The sequence below is a fragment of the Nelumbo nucifera genome, chromosome 5 (genome assembly GCF_055504915.1).
Source record: "Nelumbo nucifera cultivar China Antique chromosome 5, China Antique-T2T, whole genome shotgun sequence".
NCBI lineage: Eukaryota > Viridiplantae > Streptophyta > Magnoliopsida > Proteales > Nelumbonaceae > Nelumbo > Nelumbo nucifera.
The window spans coordinates 8,729,667-8,749,424 of NC_142653.1; the positions used below are offsets into that span (position 1 = coordinate 8,729,667).

The 19,758-nt window shown below is 37.7% G+C and overlaps 1 protein-coding gene and 1 long non-coding RNA gene across 2 annotated transcripts; one reads left to right on the top strand and one right to left on the bottom strand.

Moving 5' to 3' along the window:
* Nucleotides 1–594: 594 nt before the first annotated feature.
* Nucleotides 595–18,637, top strand: LOC104607554 (MAR-binding filament-like protein). The gene is made up of 6 exons (XM_010273219.3): nucleotides 595–1,105; nucleotides 1,201–1,406; nucleotides 3,204–3,501; nucleotides 13,506–13,613; nucleotides 17,792–18,036; nucleotides 18,132–18,637. The coding sequence occupies exons 1-6, from the start codon at nucleotides 893–895 to the stop codon at nucleotides 18,250–18,252; spliced, it is 1,191 nt and encodes a 396-aa protein (XP_010271521.1). The 5' UTR covers nucleotides 595–892; the 3' UTR covers nucleotides 18,253–18,637.
* Nucleotides 1,852–13,499, bottom strand: LOC148791218 (uncharacterized). The gene is made up of 2 exons (XR_016076221.1): nucleotides 9,180–13,499; nucleotides 1,852–2,481 (listed from the first exon to the last, which is right to left on the bottom strand). It is a non-coding gene; the product is annotated as an uncharacterized LOC148791218 (long non-coding RNA).
* Nucleotides 18,638–19,758: the final 1,121 nt, after the last annotated feature.

Below are 19,758 nucleotides of genomic sequence, written 5' to 3' on the forward strand. Positions count from 1 at the left end.
TCTCGTTTCAAATAGCAGGTTTAATCTTATTTCCTTTTTTGAATGGGTTTGACTATGATATGGAAAAGATATGATATCTGAAAAATTTGTGGACCTTGTCCATCACGGAGCTCCTAAATTACAAGAGGATGAAATGTATAATACATGTAACGGCCACTTCCGTGATGCTAGCATCCACCATTTTAATTAAACAAATGGAAACTTTAATTTTTTTCTAATTCATCCAAAGGTAAATCTCACTTTTTTAATTCAATTAAAATCTATGATACGAAAAAGATATAGTATGAGAAGAGTTTTGACTAATCAAAACCCACCAATGAATTGACTATCATGTTTATAATTCCAGTTAATCCCTTTTTTAAAACCTTGCAAAACTTGGTTTTAACGAGGCCGGCCCATATAAGTGGTAATCAATCACATGGCCTTTCATCAAAGTTCACGGCCCAAAGGGATCGAAGCCTTTGCGGTGTCATGTCTTTCTGGCATCATAAGTCATTGGGCTGGGCTGGGCTTGTTAGGTCTAAAACCCATTAGTATATTGATTCTTGATAAACGAGAATAATATATGTATGGCGGGGCGTGACCATACATCCCCTGGCTCAAAATCACAAGTCACAAGACAAGACACGATCGTTCTCAATACACTCAGTTCTCACAAACAGAAATGATAAAACCGAAAAACGACACAGACCTCCCATTGGAAAGAGGTCGTCCCTACGCGCTACAGCTCAACTCCGTCGTCCATGTCTGACTCTGACTCTCAACACTCTCCAAATCACAATAAATGGTATTAGATCTGGTGGTCGTTGGGTTGGTTTAGGACACAGCTCAGCCCAAGGTGGTGGAGAGAGAGATACAGAGGGAGAACAACTGCCCAACGGAAGGTATAGGCATGCCGACCGTTGCCTCTCTCCTATCTTCTCATCCCTCTCCTTCTCATATCCTCTCTTCCTATCGCCCTCGTTCTATATCAATCTTCTCGCCCTCTCAATTCCGACCAACAAATAACCCCAGAAAGCTACGGCCCCTCGTGCTCGCTTCGTCGACATCCTCTTTCGATGAGCTCAACGCCAAAGGCAAATCTGATGCCGCCAATGTTTCAAAGGTCAGTTTTGTTTCTTGAATTCTTGTTCTCTTCTATAACAACGAGTTTGTTACAGTTTGGATAGGGATTCTAATCCGGTTTTGTTTGGTTTTTAGAAATCATTTTTGTCCAATCTTATACAAGATATAGAGCCTTTGGATGTAACCCTTCTTCAAAAGGATGTTCCACCCAATACTGTAGATGCCATGAAGAGAACTATATCAGGCATGTTGGGCTTACTTCCTTCTGACCAGTTTCAAGTCTTGATTGAAGCTTTCTGGGAGCCCCTCTCCAAGTTGTTGGTTTCTTCTATGATGACCGGGTATAATTCGTTTTTCTCTAATTTTCTTGTGTTCAAGTTTCGTTGTCATTTATCCGTATCTATGGTGGAGAGAGAAGAAAAACCACCTAATCTGTCTGATTCCAAATGGATGGGCTTTTGTTTCACAAGCTAGGGCTACTTCCTCTCTTACATGCGATTGGGGTTGCTTCTCAGTAGTTAAAAATCTAAAATTTTGGTTGAAAATTACAAGCTTGCTGATGTAAGATGGAGGCGAAAACACAGAGAATTATGCAATAAGAGAATATAAATGGGCTAATACCCAATATTCACCTCAACTATCCGGGGTCTTAGGAGACAATAAGAGATTATGAGTGCTTTTTTTAAGCAGAAAAACAGAGGAGAAAATAGCAATAATAGATTAACGAATGCTTATTGTAACTGGTCATAGAACATCGATTCATGAGGAATCAGTCTTCACTATCAATAAGGTAATTTTAATTTTTTATTCTTATACTGATCAAAAAAATTGATTCTTATATAAGTCTGCAAGAAAGCCTGATATATGCTTATTGTTAATTCACAAAAAGCACCAACTAAAGTTGACATTCATGTAAATATCTGCCTCATTTTCTTTGAATCTTCAACATGTTGTAGATAGTCCCATAGCACTTCCCGAGATCATCACTCTCCATCCTGCAGTTCTCCCTTCTGGAAAGCAGGCAAGCTGCTTCTTAGTTCTTACCTCCTCCAAAGATTTCAATTAGACCCACAAATCTTCCTTTAATATTCTTCCTTTCTGCAATTCGACCTTCCTCCATTTGTGTTGTTCCTCCATTCATGATAATGATTTGTGTAGATTGCTCTATCAATGATTCCTTGAAACCAGAGCACTGTGTTGCCTGCAAATATCAAGTTGTTTTCTTCAACTCTTGAGCCCTCAGTGTCATACTGGATACCGCTTCTTGTCTAGATCTCTTCAAAGATGAAGGATTTAGCCCCATAGCCTGTGGCCTTTTTTTCAGCATAAAGTGGCCTTTCTTAGACCTGTACCTGCATTCTCGAGCTTGTCTGTCTGAGATTTACCGTTGTACCAAGTAATGGCCCCGATAAACACCTGAAAAAGATTTCCAAAATTAAAACACATACACACAAATAAATTCCTTCTAGTAAGGGCCCTACTAAAAACAGATTTATAAGATCAAAAGTTTTCTAAGTAAAATACACAGCACTGATTTGGAATCTTCTGATAATGATGTAGGAAGCCACTTATCCATAGTCTTGAAATGTCTATGGATTTCAATTAAGCCAATTAAGCCAAAGAAATGTCTATTCTTTGTGCGGCCTTCTTGCTTTCACTTAGGAAGTTCTTTTTTTTTATTATTATTTTGGCAACCCCATTAATCTAAGGTAAGATAAGAACAACAGTCTTGATTTGATTATTTAGTATCTGGTGAAAAGTCAATAATCTTACTATCCATTTCCTAGTCCTGGGGTTTATGGATCACACCTGAAGGATCAGTTGAAGTTTGTACACTTGTATTGACAACATTACTTCAATTTTCATAAACATCCACTACATCTATTGCCAAATGTTCTTCTATAAACAAGCCTATAAATGAAAATGTTTCCCTATAGTTTTGAGCATGATAGAAATGTTCTTTTGGGTAATTTATAGCTTCTCTCTTGCCCACCAATGCTAAAAATACTCTAGGTCTAGATAATAGGCTTGGACATTATTCAAAATTTGCCTTGCCCTATTTATTCTTTTGAATTTGATCCTTTTTCTTTGTCCATTGATTCCTGAGATAATAAATAGTCCTATTCCATATATTGTAGGTATACACTGAGGAATGCTGAATATAGACTTTGCCTTGAAAAGAACCTTGATATAAATGCAGAGGATTTTGGAAAACAAAGGCTAGAGAATGCTAAACCTGATGACCATGGGATGTCAGTTGATGGTAGCCCAAGAATATTTGAGTTTTCTGGGAAAAATGATATATTGCCCAAATATGAAAGAAGTGATGAATATCCCTCATATGGGAGCAAGAGTTTTCATGACCTTGGGGAAATAACCCCTGAGGCTCGAGAATATATTCTTCATTTGCAATCTCGTTTGTCTTCTGCCAAGAAGGTACATGCTATTCTCTGTACTTTTTTTATGGCTTATTCTCCATACTTCAAATAAGATTTCTTGGTAAACATTGAAATGTCTTCTCCATTAACTTTGATAATTGTCTAACTTTTGATTAGCTAAATTTATCTATTGTCAACATCAGGAAAAATAATTGGGGTTTGTGCAATCATGTACGACCCATATATACTTCTTTGATCAATGCCACATGTTGAGGGTTTTCTGTGATTTCACATTGATCTTTATTCTACTTTTTAGATCATGTGCATATTGTTTATATATGGTTGTTCAAATACTCAAATATTGTGTTAGATATTGGATAAGTTCTTACTTCTTTATCATTTCTAACTTCTTATTCAAAACAAATTGAAAGTTTAGTGGAATAAATAATTGGGAGGGTAAATTGAAGATGATTAAGTTTCACAAGGAATTGCAAAAGTTGAAAGCCAATTTAAAAGAGTGGAAGAGGGACCATTTTGGGAGAATTGAGGAACAAAAGTTGAGACTACTGTCTTAGATTGTAGAGTTGGATGTTAAGGAGACTCAAAGGAACTTGAATGAGCAAGATAAATTTCTGAGAAGGCAGTTGGAAGAAGTGTTACTAAGAGAGGAGATTTGTTGGAAGCAAAAAGCCTAGGCACAAGTAGATTAAGGAAGGTGATGGGAATACCAAATTTTGTGGCCAAGCTAGAGATTGATGGGGAAGTGATCTCTACCCAAGATGAGATTTCTAGGACCTTTCTTGATCATTTCAAATCCATTTATAGAAGACCACTAAATCACAAGTTGCGGGTAGATGGTTTGGATTGGCCAAGTTTGGCTGTTGAAAACGCAAGCCGGATAGAGAGACATTTTGAGATTTTTTTTTTGATAAATGAATTTTGAGGAAGAGATTAAATGCACAATTTTCTTAATGGATAGGTCCAAGGCCTCAAACCCAAATGGTTTTACAATTCCATTCTATCAAGACTATTAGGAAGTGTTGAAAGATGATTTATGTGATGTCTTTGGAGTTTGCATATAATCATATAGTCAGCACAGGAGTCAGTACCATTTTCTTGGCCTTCGCCCCTAGGAGACTGATGCTAGTTACCCAAAGGACTTTCAACTAATCAGCTTGGTGACTAGTATTTATAAAATTTTAGCTAAAGTCTTGTCTTTGAGGATTAAAGAGGTCATCCCTTCTCTTGTTAGTCAAAACCAAGGGGCCTTTATACAAGGAAGACAAATAACAAATCCGATCTTGATTACTAATGAGTTTGTGGAGGAGCTGAGGAGATTTAGGTGAAAGGGCTTTGTGTGTAAATTGGACCTTAAAAAAGCTTATGATTTGGTGGACTGGGAGTTTTTAATAGAGGTGTTGAGAAATTGTGGATTTGGGGAAAGATGGTGTAATTGGGTGTTTGGTTGCATTAGCTCTTCTCACTATTCTATTTTGGTGAATGAAGTGGTAAAGGAATTTGTCCAAGCTTGTAGGGGTGTTAGGTAGGATGATCTCCTTTCTTCGTTTTTGTTCACTTTAGTAGTCGTTGTGTTTATTAGGTTAATCTCGTTTGCTGATAGGGAGGACTTGACAAGAGGTTGGAGATTAGGAAGAAATGATTTTCCAATTACCCTCCTTTGATTTGCAGATGATATAATTATTTTTTTGTTAAGGGGTTGATGTCAGAAAGGTAAGGAATCTAAAAGAGCTAATAAGGAGGTTTGAAAGATTTTCTAATTTGAAATTTAACTTGGACAAAAGCTGCATAGCAAGTATTAATATGGACTATGGAGGGTAGGGAAGTTAAGGCTATTGCAGATTGTTTAAAGTGTTCTTGGCCTTTGAAGTACCTAGGCCATCTGTTAGGAGCCAACCCTAGGGAGAGTAGGTCTTGGAACCCAGTGGTAGAAAGTTTGTTAAGAGATTAGCTACATTGAAGAAGAACTATATCTCCTTAGGAGGGCACATACTTTGATTAGGGCTACTCATTGCCAATTTGCCAACCTACTTTCTCTCTGTCTTTAGGATTCCACCTAGAGAAGCAAAGAAATTAGAGAAACTTATGAGAGATTTTCTTTAGGAACTAGGGGAAAGCAAGAAGGACCATCTAATTAAGTGGGAGATTATGTGTAGAAGTAGGGGTGTAAACGAATCGAATTCGAACCGAATAAGGCAATATCCAAATTCGAATTCGATTAGAAAATCTGATATCCGACGGATATTGAAAATTTGACCAATTAATTATTTTAGCTAATAAATAAATATTTTATTTATTTAAAGTATATAAATATATAAATTATTTATATAATTTAACTATTATATATACATTATATAAAACATTTAAATATTTTATATATTATATATAAGAATTAAATAATTGGTCAGATTTGGATATTTATCAAATCAAATCAGGTTATATCTGAATTCGATTCGATTATGTCGAATCTTGAATTCGAAATCAGATTTTCGAATACAATTGGCACCCCTATGTAGAAGTAAAGAGGAAGGGGTATAGGCATAGAAAATGTAGTACCAAATAATGCAGTGTTATTAGGAAAATGATTGTGGAGGTGGCCTTTGGAAAGGAGTTTGTGGTATGAAGTGGTGGCAAGTATTCATGGTTGTTTAGAGAACAATTGGGATGTTGGTGTATCTTGTTGGGCCATGTTGGCAACACCATGGAAGGCAATTCACAATATTCTTCCCTAATTTCTCAGGTATGTTAGGTATGATGTGTGTTTTGGGAATTCTGTTATGTTTCCGAAGTATGTTTGGGTTGGGGATTTTTCTTTAAGGCTCCGTTTAGTTTGTGGGATGGGGATGAGAAAAAGGGAATATTCCAAAAATATTCCTTTTTCTTTCATTTGTTTTGAGGGAAATAGAGGGATGGGATGAGAAAAGTGTGAGATGTCAGATCCCAAAATCATAGATTTGGGGTCGCACCAAAACCATGCGACCCCGATGGAAAATTTTGAGAAACCACTGTAGAGAACCAACGATGTCGAATAGAGGAGGGAGAGAACCAGTGCCTTCCCCGTTACCATCGGCGATCTGCTACCTCCCCTTCCCTGTTCGGACCCAGAAACAGAGCAGCGGCGGCGGAACCCCCTCTCAGCCATTCCCTTCCTCCCTCTCTCCTCTCTTCTTCTCTTTCTTCTTCTTCTGTCTTTTGTTTTTCACCCAAAAAAAGCATTGCTCATCATCTTCTCGACAACGAACACAGGAAATACCAGCAGTGGTGACCAGGATCTCCGTTCATCGTCTTCGCTTTCCACCACGAACTACTGTTTGTCTCCCTCTTGGTGAAACAGAGCAATGTTCATCGTCTTCGCTTTCCTCTCATCACAGTGCTTTTCTCATTGTTTTCCCATATATAAAACCAAACAATGGAAGAGTAAATTTTTACACTTTCCCATCCCACCCAAATCTTCCCACAAACCAAACGGAGCCTAAAGGACCTTTTTCCTTCCCTATACTCCATCTCTTTGTATAAAAAGGAGGTTGTGTCCAAATTTATCTCCACTCCAGTAACTCCTTTGGTCTCAACTTGGGATTTTGGTTTTCATAATGGGTTAAGGGATGAGAAGATTGGTTTTGTGTCCAGTTTGTTGAGAATTCTTAGTAAGGTTTGTGTGGATCCCTCAAAACCAGACAAAAGGGTTTACTTTCCAAAAGGTCTTTTCTTATAATTCTTTCTTTAAATTTCTTTGTTAGTCTTCGCCTTAGCATTTCCCTATTAAGGAAGTTTGATGTAGACCTATTCCCCTTAAAGTTAGTGCTTTTTTCTAGGAAGTGTTCTATGGAAAGTAAACACCTTAGATAACTTACAAGAGAGAAGACCTCTCCTGTGTATCTCACCTGATTGATATATTCTTTGTAGGCATAACAGTAAGGATCGCTACCATTTACTAATTTCTTGTTCTGTTACTACAATAGTTTTTTAAAAGCGTAAGGCACAAAAAAGGTGCAGGGGTCGATTTGCGCCTGAGGCGCGCACCTTTTTAAGCAAGGCACAAAAATTAAAAAAAATGCTAAAAATAAAAAAATTCAGAAAATTTAAAATACATATACATAACATGTAAAGCATATTCAAATAAGAATTTAAAAATAAAATCAAACATATAAAACATTTTCAAGCATATAAAACCCATAATCTCTTTTTTTCTCAATTACATTACTTCAAGTAGCTAATGTGAGTGTGACATATTACATTCCTGATTCTACGAGCCGCCTTTGTGCCATGCCCCTCAAGGCAAGGGGCGTGGCATGGGGGCGGAGCCCCTGTCCCAACCGCTAGACTCAAAGCAAAAAAGCGTCAAATTTTTCAAAAGGCGTGCACCTGGGCTGAGGCGCACCAAGTGCACGCCTTTTGAAAGGGCTGTGCCTAGGACTTGGGCGAGGTGCCTACCCTAAAATGCCACCTCGCCTGTGCACCTAGGCGCACTATACTGCAAAATTATGGGTTTGGCTTTTCTCGTTGTTTGGGTGCAAGTGGAGTATGCCAATAGAGGTTAGCACACTCTTTGATTCTTCTACCTTCGTTTAGGTGCTTGGTCTGAAAAAGGAGGAAGGTTTATGTGGAGGTGTTCTAGAACAGCTTTGTTGTGGATCATATGGGAAGAAAGGAATGCAAGAATCTTCCAAGAGAATGAGAGAAGCCTACAAGAGATAAAGGATTGTGTGCTGAATAGGGCAATCCAATGGTTAAAAACTTTGGAACTATTCAGTCAATTTTGTTTTGACGATCCATGGAGGAATTGGTCATCTATGGCAAGTTGCTCTTTCAGAAAGAACAGTCTCCCCCTAAAGGCTATGGAAAGCTAAACTTTGATGGAAGCAATCTTGGAAATCCAGATCCGTCTGGAATAGGTGGGGTTCTCAAAAATGAGGATGGGAATATTTTGTCCTTTTTCTCAGGTCCACTGGGAGAACGGCTGGATTACTAGCAGCTGTTCAAGGAGTGCAGGTTGCAAATCAACGTGGTTTGAAATCCCTACTGATAGAAGGGGAGTCAAAAGTGGTGGTGGTGTAGGACTCAGAGTCTGCTATTTGGTGCTACTAGGAATGAAATCAAGAGATTCAAATCGCTTACACAGAATAAGAATATAAGCATGAAGAGGGTGGGAAGAGCAGCAAATGCTTTGGCTGATTGTTTAGCCAAGCAAAGGGGTAAATAGGGAGCATTTGTTCTTGGCTCAATTGTAACTTGGTTTATTTTTTAACTTATGTTATTGGAGAGGATGCTGCTGCACCTCTCTTCGGGATACTTGTATTGCTTTGATCTATTGAATTAATAAATTCTACATTGATCCAAAAAAAATGTTGCATGTCAATAAACATGGTATGGATCATATGGATCAAATGTAATGAAGGTAACAGTTCAAATAATTTGTCATTTAAAAACAAGTTGCGATTTTGGATTGGAATGATGGAACAGTATCTTACATTGGGTAAGTCAGATGAATAATCTATTTGGGTCATGAGGGTTGCAGCAATATTGGCTGGCCACATGTGGTATACTGGTTGGCTCTATGCTTATAAGAAACATGTTGGATGCAATAAGACTTTTCAATGATCAATCATGTGCAGAAAATATAAAGAATATATTCATTTGGTGAAGTAAAATAATAGAAGAAATATGTATAAAAAACAAAAATTTATTCTTGAAAGGGATAGTCAGCTTCATGTCACAGACCTAGACTCCTCTAGCGTCTCGTGCGGCACTTGGGCAGCAGTCCGTCGCTCCACAAGTCAGCCTTCCCTACTTAGAGCACTCTCCTGGTTCTTGAGACCAAGTAGCCTACCAACTCGTCCCTCACAATAAGGCACACACTTAGGCAACAAAAGCACAAAGCACACAAGGAAAGAGAGATGGAGAACTCAAATGAACTCTTTGTATTACTCAAGAGAGGAATACAACACTTGTTTGCTTGGTTGCTTAATGCAAATGAGGGAGGGGGTCCCCTTTTATAAGCACCTCCACCTCCTTAAGGGATTTCTCTAGAATATGAATGTTCTGGACTTGCTTCTAGACTTCTCCTTCTTCTAGACTTATCTCAGTTCCCTTAGATACATGAATGCTCTAGAATAGGTCTAAAAGTATGTACAAAGTTCAAGGGTGTTCATGAGGCTTCTAGAGTGCTTCCAGAATCTCCTTGAACTCTCTTGAAGTGTCTTGGGGCTTCTAAAACTTCTAGAGTGTTCCTGAAACCTCTTCCATCAGCCCTCTCCACAGTAAGGTCGAGTCAATCTTGTCATCTCGTGACATTCAGCTCTCAACTTGAACCAAAACACTACCTCAAACTCTCCTAGATGTTGGATGATCTTATCACTATTAGAGTTGCCCAAATTCATACCATAGAGGGGTTCAAAGATTAATTTGTTGATGATGTGGTGAGAAGGTGATCTTGTGTGGCTTCTTCATCAACTGAAAGACATTTTTGTGCTCCTCCCTTTGCAGGAATAGCCAAGTTAACTAATTGCTTTTTGTCTAGGGAATTCAAGACAGTTAGGGGTTCAAGTGGTGCTTGGAGACTATGAGGGAGAGAATTACTGGTTTATTCTGGCACCTTGGTTATCTGGGTACTCTATCAGAACAGAGATTATTTCTTGCTTCAGGGTCTGATATTGATGTTTTCTTTGTCTTCTCGTAAGTGGAGGTAAAGGGGGGTAGGTAGTTATAGGATGGATGAAAGATGGTTATGATGGCACTAGCAGAACATCACAACAAGGAGGGCAGCTGCTTTGAATCCAAAGACCATCCAACTTGTTGGCTGCTTGGTTTTAGGTAGAGTTGATACAAGTGAGCTATATTAGGGTTCAGCCCTCCCGAGTTAGTATTTGGTTAGTTACTTGGTTTGTTGTTTGGACCTCAGGGTCTTGACCATTATGTCTTGAAGGTCTAGACTTGTTCTTGTACTTTCATTCCTTTTAGTTATTGTAGGGGAGGTGTTTATTTATTGGATTGTTTGTTGTTCTCTTTTGGGTTAGGGAAAATTCTTATTCTCTAGTTTCTATTTGAAGCATTACTGTTTTCTTTGTTGGCTATGATACTCTGGGCTATGATAATGTGAGACAGGGCATTGTGCAAACTTTCAGCAAGCTAGGAACCAGATTGAAAACTGTGAACCTCTCTCATTATTTGCTTCTATGATGTGCAAGCCATCACACTCATTCTTCTTTTTGTAATCCTCGAGAAAAGAGATGCTTTTTTTGAAATGCAAGTCATGTCTGTCTCCATAGACCATTGTGTCTGGAAGTTTGGTTTAGAAAAGGAAGTGATTTACCAAACCAAAAAGACTGACCCATGTATCTTAGTTGAATGATGGTGCATGTAGCAACTCTAGACTGAATCTCAATTGTCATAATATTCTATTGTCATGTCTTAACAATTCATGAAACTCCATCGAATTTTGTTAAGTCCTTAATTTTGTTGGACTGTGAGAAGGTTATTAAGGTATTCCCAATCACAGCAAAAAAAGGGGCTTTCTTTCTAGCTTGATCTTTTAAGCCTAGTCGGTCCTATGGGTGGGCTGAAAAATTTAGGGAAAAAAGGGGCTTAATGAACAAGTCCCCAAGTTAATTGGGCCTTATTTATAATGCAGTAAGCATTTAACGGGCCTGTAGTAGAGCCCATTTAGGTGGTGTTCAGAACCATGGTCATCTCATGGATGGCATGTTGCGGTCCACACCACGAGATGTCCATGGCGTTCAGTTGGCTGTGGACGGGACTGGTCCACAATACATCGTGGATTGTCCTCGTCCACAACCTAAAACCTCGGCCAGACATATATCTTGTGGATGTGGCTGGTCCACAACATTTCCACACTCTATTTTGATACAATACATCTCTTCTACATACATTTCTTTCTTTTTAATTTTTTAATTTTATCACAAGCCCGGTGGTAATCCTTTTCCACTCTTTTTTCATTTATTTAAATATTAATTTTCTTAATGCACTGTATTCATGTCCGATAGGTGATGGAGACTCTTTGAGAGCAGAGATTATGGCCTTGCTACAAGGTCTAAGACTGGCTAAACAATGGGGCTTACACCAGATTGAGGTAGAAGGGGACTCTAAACTATTAATTGGGTGGTTGCAGTCACATAACTTGGGGGCCTGGGTACATCAACAATTCATGAGGGAAATAAACTGCTTAGCAAGAGAGGTTGGGGCATTGTTCAAGTGGACAAGGAGGTCAGCAAATGGACTAGCCGACACCCTTGCAAAGCAAGGAACTTTCAAGGAAAACTTGTTTTGGGCTATTCTGTAATCAAAAATTACTTTTCTTGGGGTAAACACCCTTAACTGGGTGGTGACAATGTATTCTCTTAATATGTCTAATGAAAGTTACCATTTCTGATAAAAAACAATAATATTTTTAAATATTTAAAATATTTTTTATTTTTAAATTATTTTACTATTGTTTTTATTAAAATTAATATTTATTGGTTAATTTTAATTTTTGATGCCTTTTTCAATATTTTTATTATATAAAATGCAAACATTAGACATTTATGATTGACTGTGTAGGTCATTCATAAAATGTATATGAGATACATGGAATCAAAAAGTGTGGTGTGGACCAGTCCACACTCACCAATTTCTCATCTACACTACAGAACACACCCTTAATGGGACAACAGGCCCTAAAAGAACTAAATTTATATTAATTAATAATCTTGTGAGGTGTCCCACTATATTTATAAAGGGGATGCCACTTGCTCTATCCTAACAAGAGGGCTATTTTCCCTCCTTTAGCCACTTGAAGTGGAGTGACACGTGTCACCCTAGGAAGAGAAGACTTTTTCCCTCCTCTAGCCACTTTAAGTGGGGTGGCACATCTCACCCTGGGAAGATGGAGTTATTTTCCCTCCTTTAACCACTTTAAGTGGGGTAACACATGTCACCCTAGGAAGAAAGTTTTCTTTTCCCTCATTAACCCATTTTAAGTGAGGTGACACTTGGCACCCTAAGAAGATAGGGGTGTGGAGTTACCTAACCACCTCCCTCCTCTATATTAACCCCTCTCCTTGTAGGAGAGAGGGCTAATGACATTTTTTTAGCTAATGCTATTTTGTTGATAGAATTTCCAGCAATAAAAGACAAACAAGAGGAGAAAGAGGGGAAGATTGTGGTGTGAAGAAAAAGAAGAGAAGGAGAAAGAGGAAGTTAGGGATTGAAGTGTTTCCTCCACCTCTTCACTATGATACTCCTGCAACTTCCTTCATGAGAACTATGTCTTTACTTCTATTTCTTTCACCCTTTCTTTCTTTATTGTTATTTTTTCTCTTTCTCTCCTTGTCTCACATTTAATCATATGTGAGGGAGACAACCATCTATAGCCTTGTTCATGAAACTTGGCTGATTATAGTTCATCACACTATATTCACCTATAAAACTATTACTTTATGTGAAAAACAAACCATCTACAGCCTTGTTCATGAAACTTGGCCAATTATGGTTGCCTCTAAAGCTTAGTTAAAAAAAAAAAAGAAACTTGGCTGATTATAGTTCCCCACACCATGATAATGCACATAACCACTATTTAAAGGCCAACCTTATTTATGAAATATGGTGACTTATGATCCCTATTTGCATGTCATGCATTAAAAAATAAGTTTATTTATTTATATATGTTGGTTTTCTATCAAATGAAGAGGGAATATATAACAGAGTTTTCAAAGGAAAACTCTCTAGGAAAGTTCTACTTAGTTTAGTCTGTTCATTTGTACTAATTCAAAATCAAGAGGTTTTCTTTGCCCCTAGTAGAGATGTAATTAAGGGAACATCTACATGATTTCCTGAATGGGACTTACCCAAATATCAAAAAGCCCAGTTATTAGTCTAATTGAGTGAACTATGTTATGTGAGAAATTATATTACAATTTTTTCACTAACAAATTTATGCTATACACATTCTGTTTTTTATTCTCATCCTTAGGCTAATACAGACAGGTCCTGTTGTAATTTAATGGTTCTGTTTGATAATCACCTAACTGTCTTATATGTAATATGAAGGAACTATCTGAAGTTAAAAGGAAAAATGCAGCCCTTCAAATGCAACAGTTTGTTGGGGAAGAGAAGAATGACTTATTGGACTACCTGAGATCTCTGCAACCAGAAAAGGTAATCTTTCTGACATTTTTTATCTTCAACTTTTTGTAGCTGGTATTACAACTAATATTTTTCTTACAAGTTGCTTTAGTAGCTTATATGATATCGCAGTTTACAGAGTTAGATACCTTCACTTTGTGATTATTGTTTCTGCATCTTAATTGTCGCATCCATATGGTATTGTTGCTAAAACAGAAGAGTGAGAGAAAGAGAAATAGGTTGAAGGATGGACCAAAAGATTTATGAAATTGAGGCTGACTGAAGAGCACTGACTAAATTATGTAGGACCAACTGCTCTGACACCAAATTGACATTGGACTAGTAACCCAAGGATGAGTCTAAGGGGTAATCATTGGCTAAGAGAGGGTTATAGGGATGATATTAGGACTAAAGGTAAGGATTCAAAGGGGTTAGAAAGACTTTGGGTTAAAATTCTGAGAAATATAGCTTATTTTTGGGACCACAGAAAAAAAATGTAAGAACTGATGAAGGGATGGAATAGTTAAGGAAATTTACAAGGAGTGGTTTAATTTGAAGGCATCTTAATCAGACTTTTCACAACAAGAAAAAAGTTCCTTCATAAGAGAAATTGCCAAATTTCCATGAATGAGAATTTTGGTTAGAATTTTTGGATGGAATGGAAGGTGATTGAAACTTGTGTGGGGTGACATAATTTGAGGGCATTTGAAGGTGGTTTGGCACAAAAGGATGAAAATTTCTTAAATGGGAAAAATTAGGGTTTTGATATAAATATGAGAGAAAAAATAATTTGGATCATTTTTAATCCTTTAGAGATGTCAAATAATCTCTTTTAATGAAGATTTGGTTTGCTGTTGATGGTTGTAGTTTCTGCTTACAAAATTATAAAGAAGATAGAGAGAGAAAGCTTGAAATCACTCAATTGGCACCTAGAATCACTCGCCATACGCACAATAGGCAAAAAATAAATAAATAGTCCAATATCATTCAGATATTCACCATATTGGTCAATCATACTAGAACTAGACTAAAATTTTAAGCACATCAAACTCTTAGGCTAAACCCTATCCCTCAGATGTAAAATGACGAGCACACCCTTATTGTCCAAAAATACAAGAGCCCTGATCAATCTCCTCCTTAACTTTACTAGTGCCAGATTAGCAAGGTGAGATGTGGTTGGTTGGTGGAAAGGTGATTCATTTGTGCAAGGCTTTTATCACTTTTTGCCTGGAAAAGGTTTAATGGTTAGGTTGTTTGATGCGGCTTCTACTCTCCACTTGCAAGGTGTTTAGAGGTGGCCCCTATTTTCCACTCTTTTGAATTTCACATTAAGGGCAGTTAAGGTTGTCCTTATTTCTGGCCTCTAAAATGATTCCACAGGAAGGGTGCGCATGATAGCTGCTGATCTCCTCCAATATGGAATTTTAGAGCTCAGGTGGCTGTGGCTGCTCCCATTTCCACCTCCAATAAGTTTTGAGGTAAGGGAATGTGAGGAAACTTGTGATTTTCTTCTTGACAAATATTGGGATGATGACACCTGTTCTCCCATGGCTTTTGCAATCAGCCAATAAAACTGTGGTGAAAGTGCTTGTCCATGTTACTGTCACTTTATGATTTTCTAGAGCTCTGAGTTGGTTGTGGCATCCTGGCTCCAAGAACTGTTATCAATGCTACTTTCTTTTTTTTCTCCACCTCTTTTCTTGGCAGGTAAAAGGGTTAATCATTATCCATTGGTAGTTGGTAGGTGAAGATGGGTTTTGAAACTAGGTCTATAGTGTAGACACTCAAAGACTTCTCTAACTCATCAAGTTGGAATCTTGACATTGGAAGGATGATTTTCTAAATCTGCTGGACCCTATTCTTTTGTGGTCAGACTCTTAATAAGTTGACTATACGACTTTGGCACAATAACTCCCTGATAAGGAGGGGTTTTTTTCATGCTGGTAACATGTCTTAAAGTTTTCTAATTAGCAAGTCTTAATCATGTTTTTCAACTTCCTTTATCAAAAGAGAGCTCACAGTATTTTTATAGTTCATATAGTCGTCAGTTTTTCCAGGGATTGTACTAATGGTGGAGGAAACATGTTCTGTCAATTTGTACTTTCGTATGTTTTGGTGCATTTATATGCATGGAATCCATTGATGGAAATATTACGCTTGCTTGATCCCAGCCTACAGGTATAGGGGCATGTCTTTTTTTCATTTAATTTTTACATTTTCTATGATTTTTTTCTATTTTAAACACTTTTTCTAATAAGAATTATATAGGCAAAAAAGACGAAAAAAAAGGAGTTTGTATGAACATATCCAGTAAGTTTTTTTTTTAATGATAGCTTGTCATCTTATTAATATGTGAGAAAGAACAATAGATATGTACAGTGTAATTGGTACAAGCAGTACCCAACACACTCCTACATCCTTTTATGTTCTTCCAACATCATAACCGTTTGTTTGACCCTTCTCTACATTACATCATTCCATTTTCCGTCCAACCATCCCTTTTATCTGTGGCTCCCATTGGTACAATCTGTGGCTCTCTGTTGGTGCCCTGTTTTGCTAGAATATAAGACATACCATTTGCTGATCTTCATACTCAGACAAAGGTGGTGTTCAGATCCCTTTCTGCGTTCCTTGCTTCCCTTACAATATTTATGTTTGTGGAACTGGATGGTTCTGTTTCAGTCCAGCCATGCCATTATTAGCCTTCAGTCACCTTCCACCATAAGGCCTTTATATTCAAGTGACCTCCTTAACTTTAAACCTTGAAGTACTGCCAATATCTCAGGCCTTTTTTTTTTTTGATGAATCCAATATTTCAGGCTATTGAGTTATTTTGTTTGATTGGTTCTGAAAGATAGCCCTCACCTCTCCCTCAGGGTCCTGAAAAGGTAGTCTTTATTTCCGGAAACTGTTTTTCAAAGGGGAGTGACTACCCTGTACCTAAAACAGGAAAGCAACTCTCCCATTTATATATTAGATGAGTAGTGAGGTTAGACCCAGCAGAAAATTTACCCAGAAAATATTCCAATTCGAGAGCTGAGATCTCTGTCCCTAGAAACCTCATAAAAGCTCCAACAACTGGCATACTTTACCTATTTACCCGTCATAAACTGGCCCAAAAGCCTGCAGACTTTACATTTACTTCTTCGCTTATTAGATCTTGAACGATTAGGATGTGGATTCTCTTCTCATACTCTTTTCTTACAAGTACCACCCTGGTAGATTGTTCAGAAAGCAGGCTTTTGATATCATCTTTTCCTTGGTTTTTAGTTGAGTCCATTTGGAGAAATGCCTAAACCTTCCAAAGTGGCTTGAGATGGTTCCAACAACTGGCCAACCAATAAATAGACAAAAAAAACACTCACTAATTAGGGCCGTTCATCAAATTGATGAAGCCGGCTAAACCAACCAGTTCGACCCAAACTGATCCGAGTTGGTTGGTTTTCTAGTATTTTCAGTCAGCTTTGGTTCAGCCATTATGCTAACCCAAGAGGCCAGGTCGGTTTTGGTTTGGCCGTTTGTAAACCGACCCGACCATATATATATATATTTAAATTTATTTATTTTTAATATGAGAAAGTGGGAAGATTCCTATACTTCCTAGTTTAAAATATTTTATATTGTAAATTTAAACTTTTTAATTTAATTTTTAATAATACCGCTGCAATTTTTAAATTTAATCTTTTGAACCGACTGGCCAAACTGAAAACCAACCCAAACGATACAACCCAAGTTGGCTTGTTTTCACTAATGGTTGGTCGGTTTCGGGTGACCAACTCCCCAACCCAATCAGGTCAGTTTGGTTGGCCAAACAACCTACAAAGGAAACAACGAACAGACCCATGAACACCCCTATCACTAATTTTGTCCTTGCAAATTTGATTTTGATTTGTCGAACCACCGAATTCTTCATTAGTAATTATCAGGAGAGGTTTGATACAAAATCTCCTTGGTGTTTATTGGGCGAATTAGAAGTAATGCCCCAAAAAGCTTTTTTTTTCTTTTTTGAACTTTTTGGTTACATGGAAGGGGTTTAAAATTTAAACTAAAGTGTACTCCACAAATAGAGAGTAGTTAGATGCACATGGAGAGTCCTTTGGTTTTCAACAACAGAGCCAGGTGGAAGATCCCTGTGTCATTTGAAGTTTGTAATCCCTGACTAGCAGATCTATCCCCTATGAGTGGTTCTTTACTTCTGTTTCTATGAACAGGTGGCTGAGCTGTCAGAACCAGCATCCCCTGAATTGCAAGAAACCATTCATAGTGTCGTACATGGGCTCCTTGCAACCCTTTCTCCTAGGATGCATTCTAAGACTTCTCTCTCTGATAACACATCAACTAGAATCATGAACATTGCAGCAGAAGAAGATTGTACTGAACTTGTTGAGAACACTTCCATCCAATTCCAGCCCATCATTTCAGTCACTCGGGATTACCTTGCTCGCCTGCTTTTCTGGTATGTCCATCTTCTTCATTCTATACTTCTCATGCTTTTAATTAGGTTGGTGGATTCTTAACTCATTACTAATCTAATGCTTTATTGGTCTTAAGGTGCATGCTACTAGGACACTACCTCAGAGGTCTTGAGTACCGGTTGGAGCTGATGGAACTGCTGACCTTGTCTAGTGATGTGGAATCCAATGATGCTTCAAATGGTGAGCTAGTTGCTTAGGAGTTCTTATTCTTGTTGGCATGAAGAAAATCAATGTACAGGAACAGCTACGTTGAGGTCTCTTGGCAATTTTGGATTATGATTTATGGGAATTCATGGTTCCTCCTAAGATACTGAGGCAGGTTTTTTAAGACCTGTGTCACAATAATCCATAGCTGAGGTTCCCAAGTTCCTTTGCGAGTAAAGCTTGAAATGTAGGCCTAAGAAATGCTGTTTTTTATAGCTTCATCATGTAATTTTTGTTTATGCATGCAACTAGCTTCTAGATGTTTAAAAAGAATGCATTGCAATTGCAACCAGGAAAAAAAAGAAATAACAATTGTTTCTCTGAACAAATTGTAAATTTGTATGAGGAAAAAAAAAGTAGAATATTCAGAATCTCAAATGAGAGCCGAAGTTTTTATGTAAAAAAAAAAAGGTGGCTTAAAATCTCAAATTTTTAATATCTAAAACTGGTACATACTCCATAGAGTGAGACAGTCATGTAGGTTTGGTTCAAAATTCCGTTACGTTGATAATTGGTACGCGAAATGAAGGTATAACAATCAATCATGATTCAATATGCAAGAAAGAGAGTGCTGGAATCCGCAATCCAGTCATTGGGTTGATTGGGTCAATGGTGTAATTGTTCGGGTTGGATTTTTTTTACCAAGTTAATGTGTTTTGACTCTTCTCCAGATTTTACTTAAATTGAACCTGAAATCTTGACTGAGTGATGGTTCAAATGGTTCAACCGGTTAGATAAACAGTGAATTGAAAACACTGCTCGAACCAATTCAAATGTAAAAGCTTTGGGTCAATCCTTTCGCCAGCAATAGAATCTTTCCATTTCATATGTATGGTTTCTTAGGAAGCACTCATGTACCTTTATTGCTTGCTCAATCTGTTTCACCGAGGGAGGTGTTCCCTTTACCAGTTACCAGCGGCTTTGGTGGGAAGATGTTTCCTATAAAAGAGCTAATCGGAAACACGGACGTTGTAGGAAGAAAGAGTTGAAACTTGAAAATTGAAATTCCATCTCCATTTTCAAGTCTTTGTATGACTACGCAAATTACGGTACATTAATGGACTTGTCTTTGTCTCCTCTTTAACTGTAGAAAGTGTAGATACGTCCCCAAAGTAAAAGACGGGAGTGGGAGTGGGAGTGGACAAAGAAACATGGAAACTAACACGGATTGGCCTACAAAATTGCACGGGCTCCCACTGGGTACTGGTCAAGTGACTAAGCTCCGCCCAAAACCCAGCAGTTGGTCATGACTTTTTGTCACGACTCACGACTAGTTTAGCTGGGGTTTTTATTGTTCAGTCCATCTTTACAAAGTTACAAACCTTAACTCCACCGTATAAATAGGATAAATCCTGACTATGACTATGGATCGATGCTAAATTTACAAGCAAGATATGGTTTATTATTGGGAGTAGTAATAGACTAAGAGAAGGTTGTAATTCAAAATTCTGAGGTGGAGTGCAGTCTATTTATCCCAGATGGTCATGGTCAAATATACT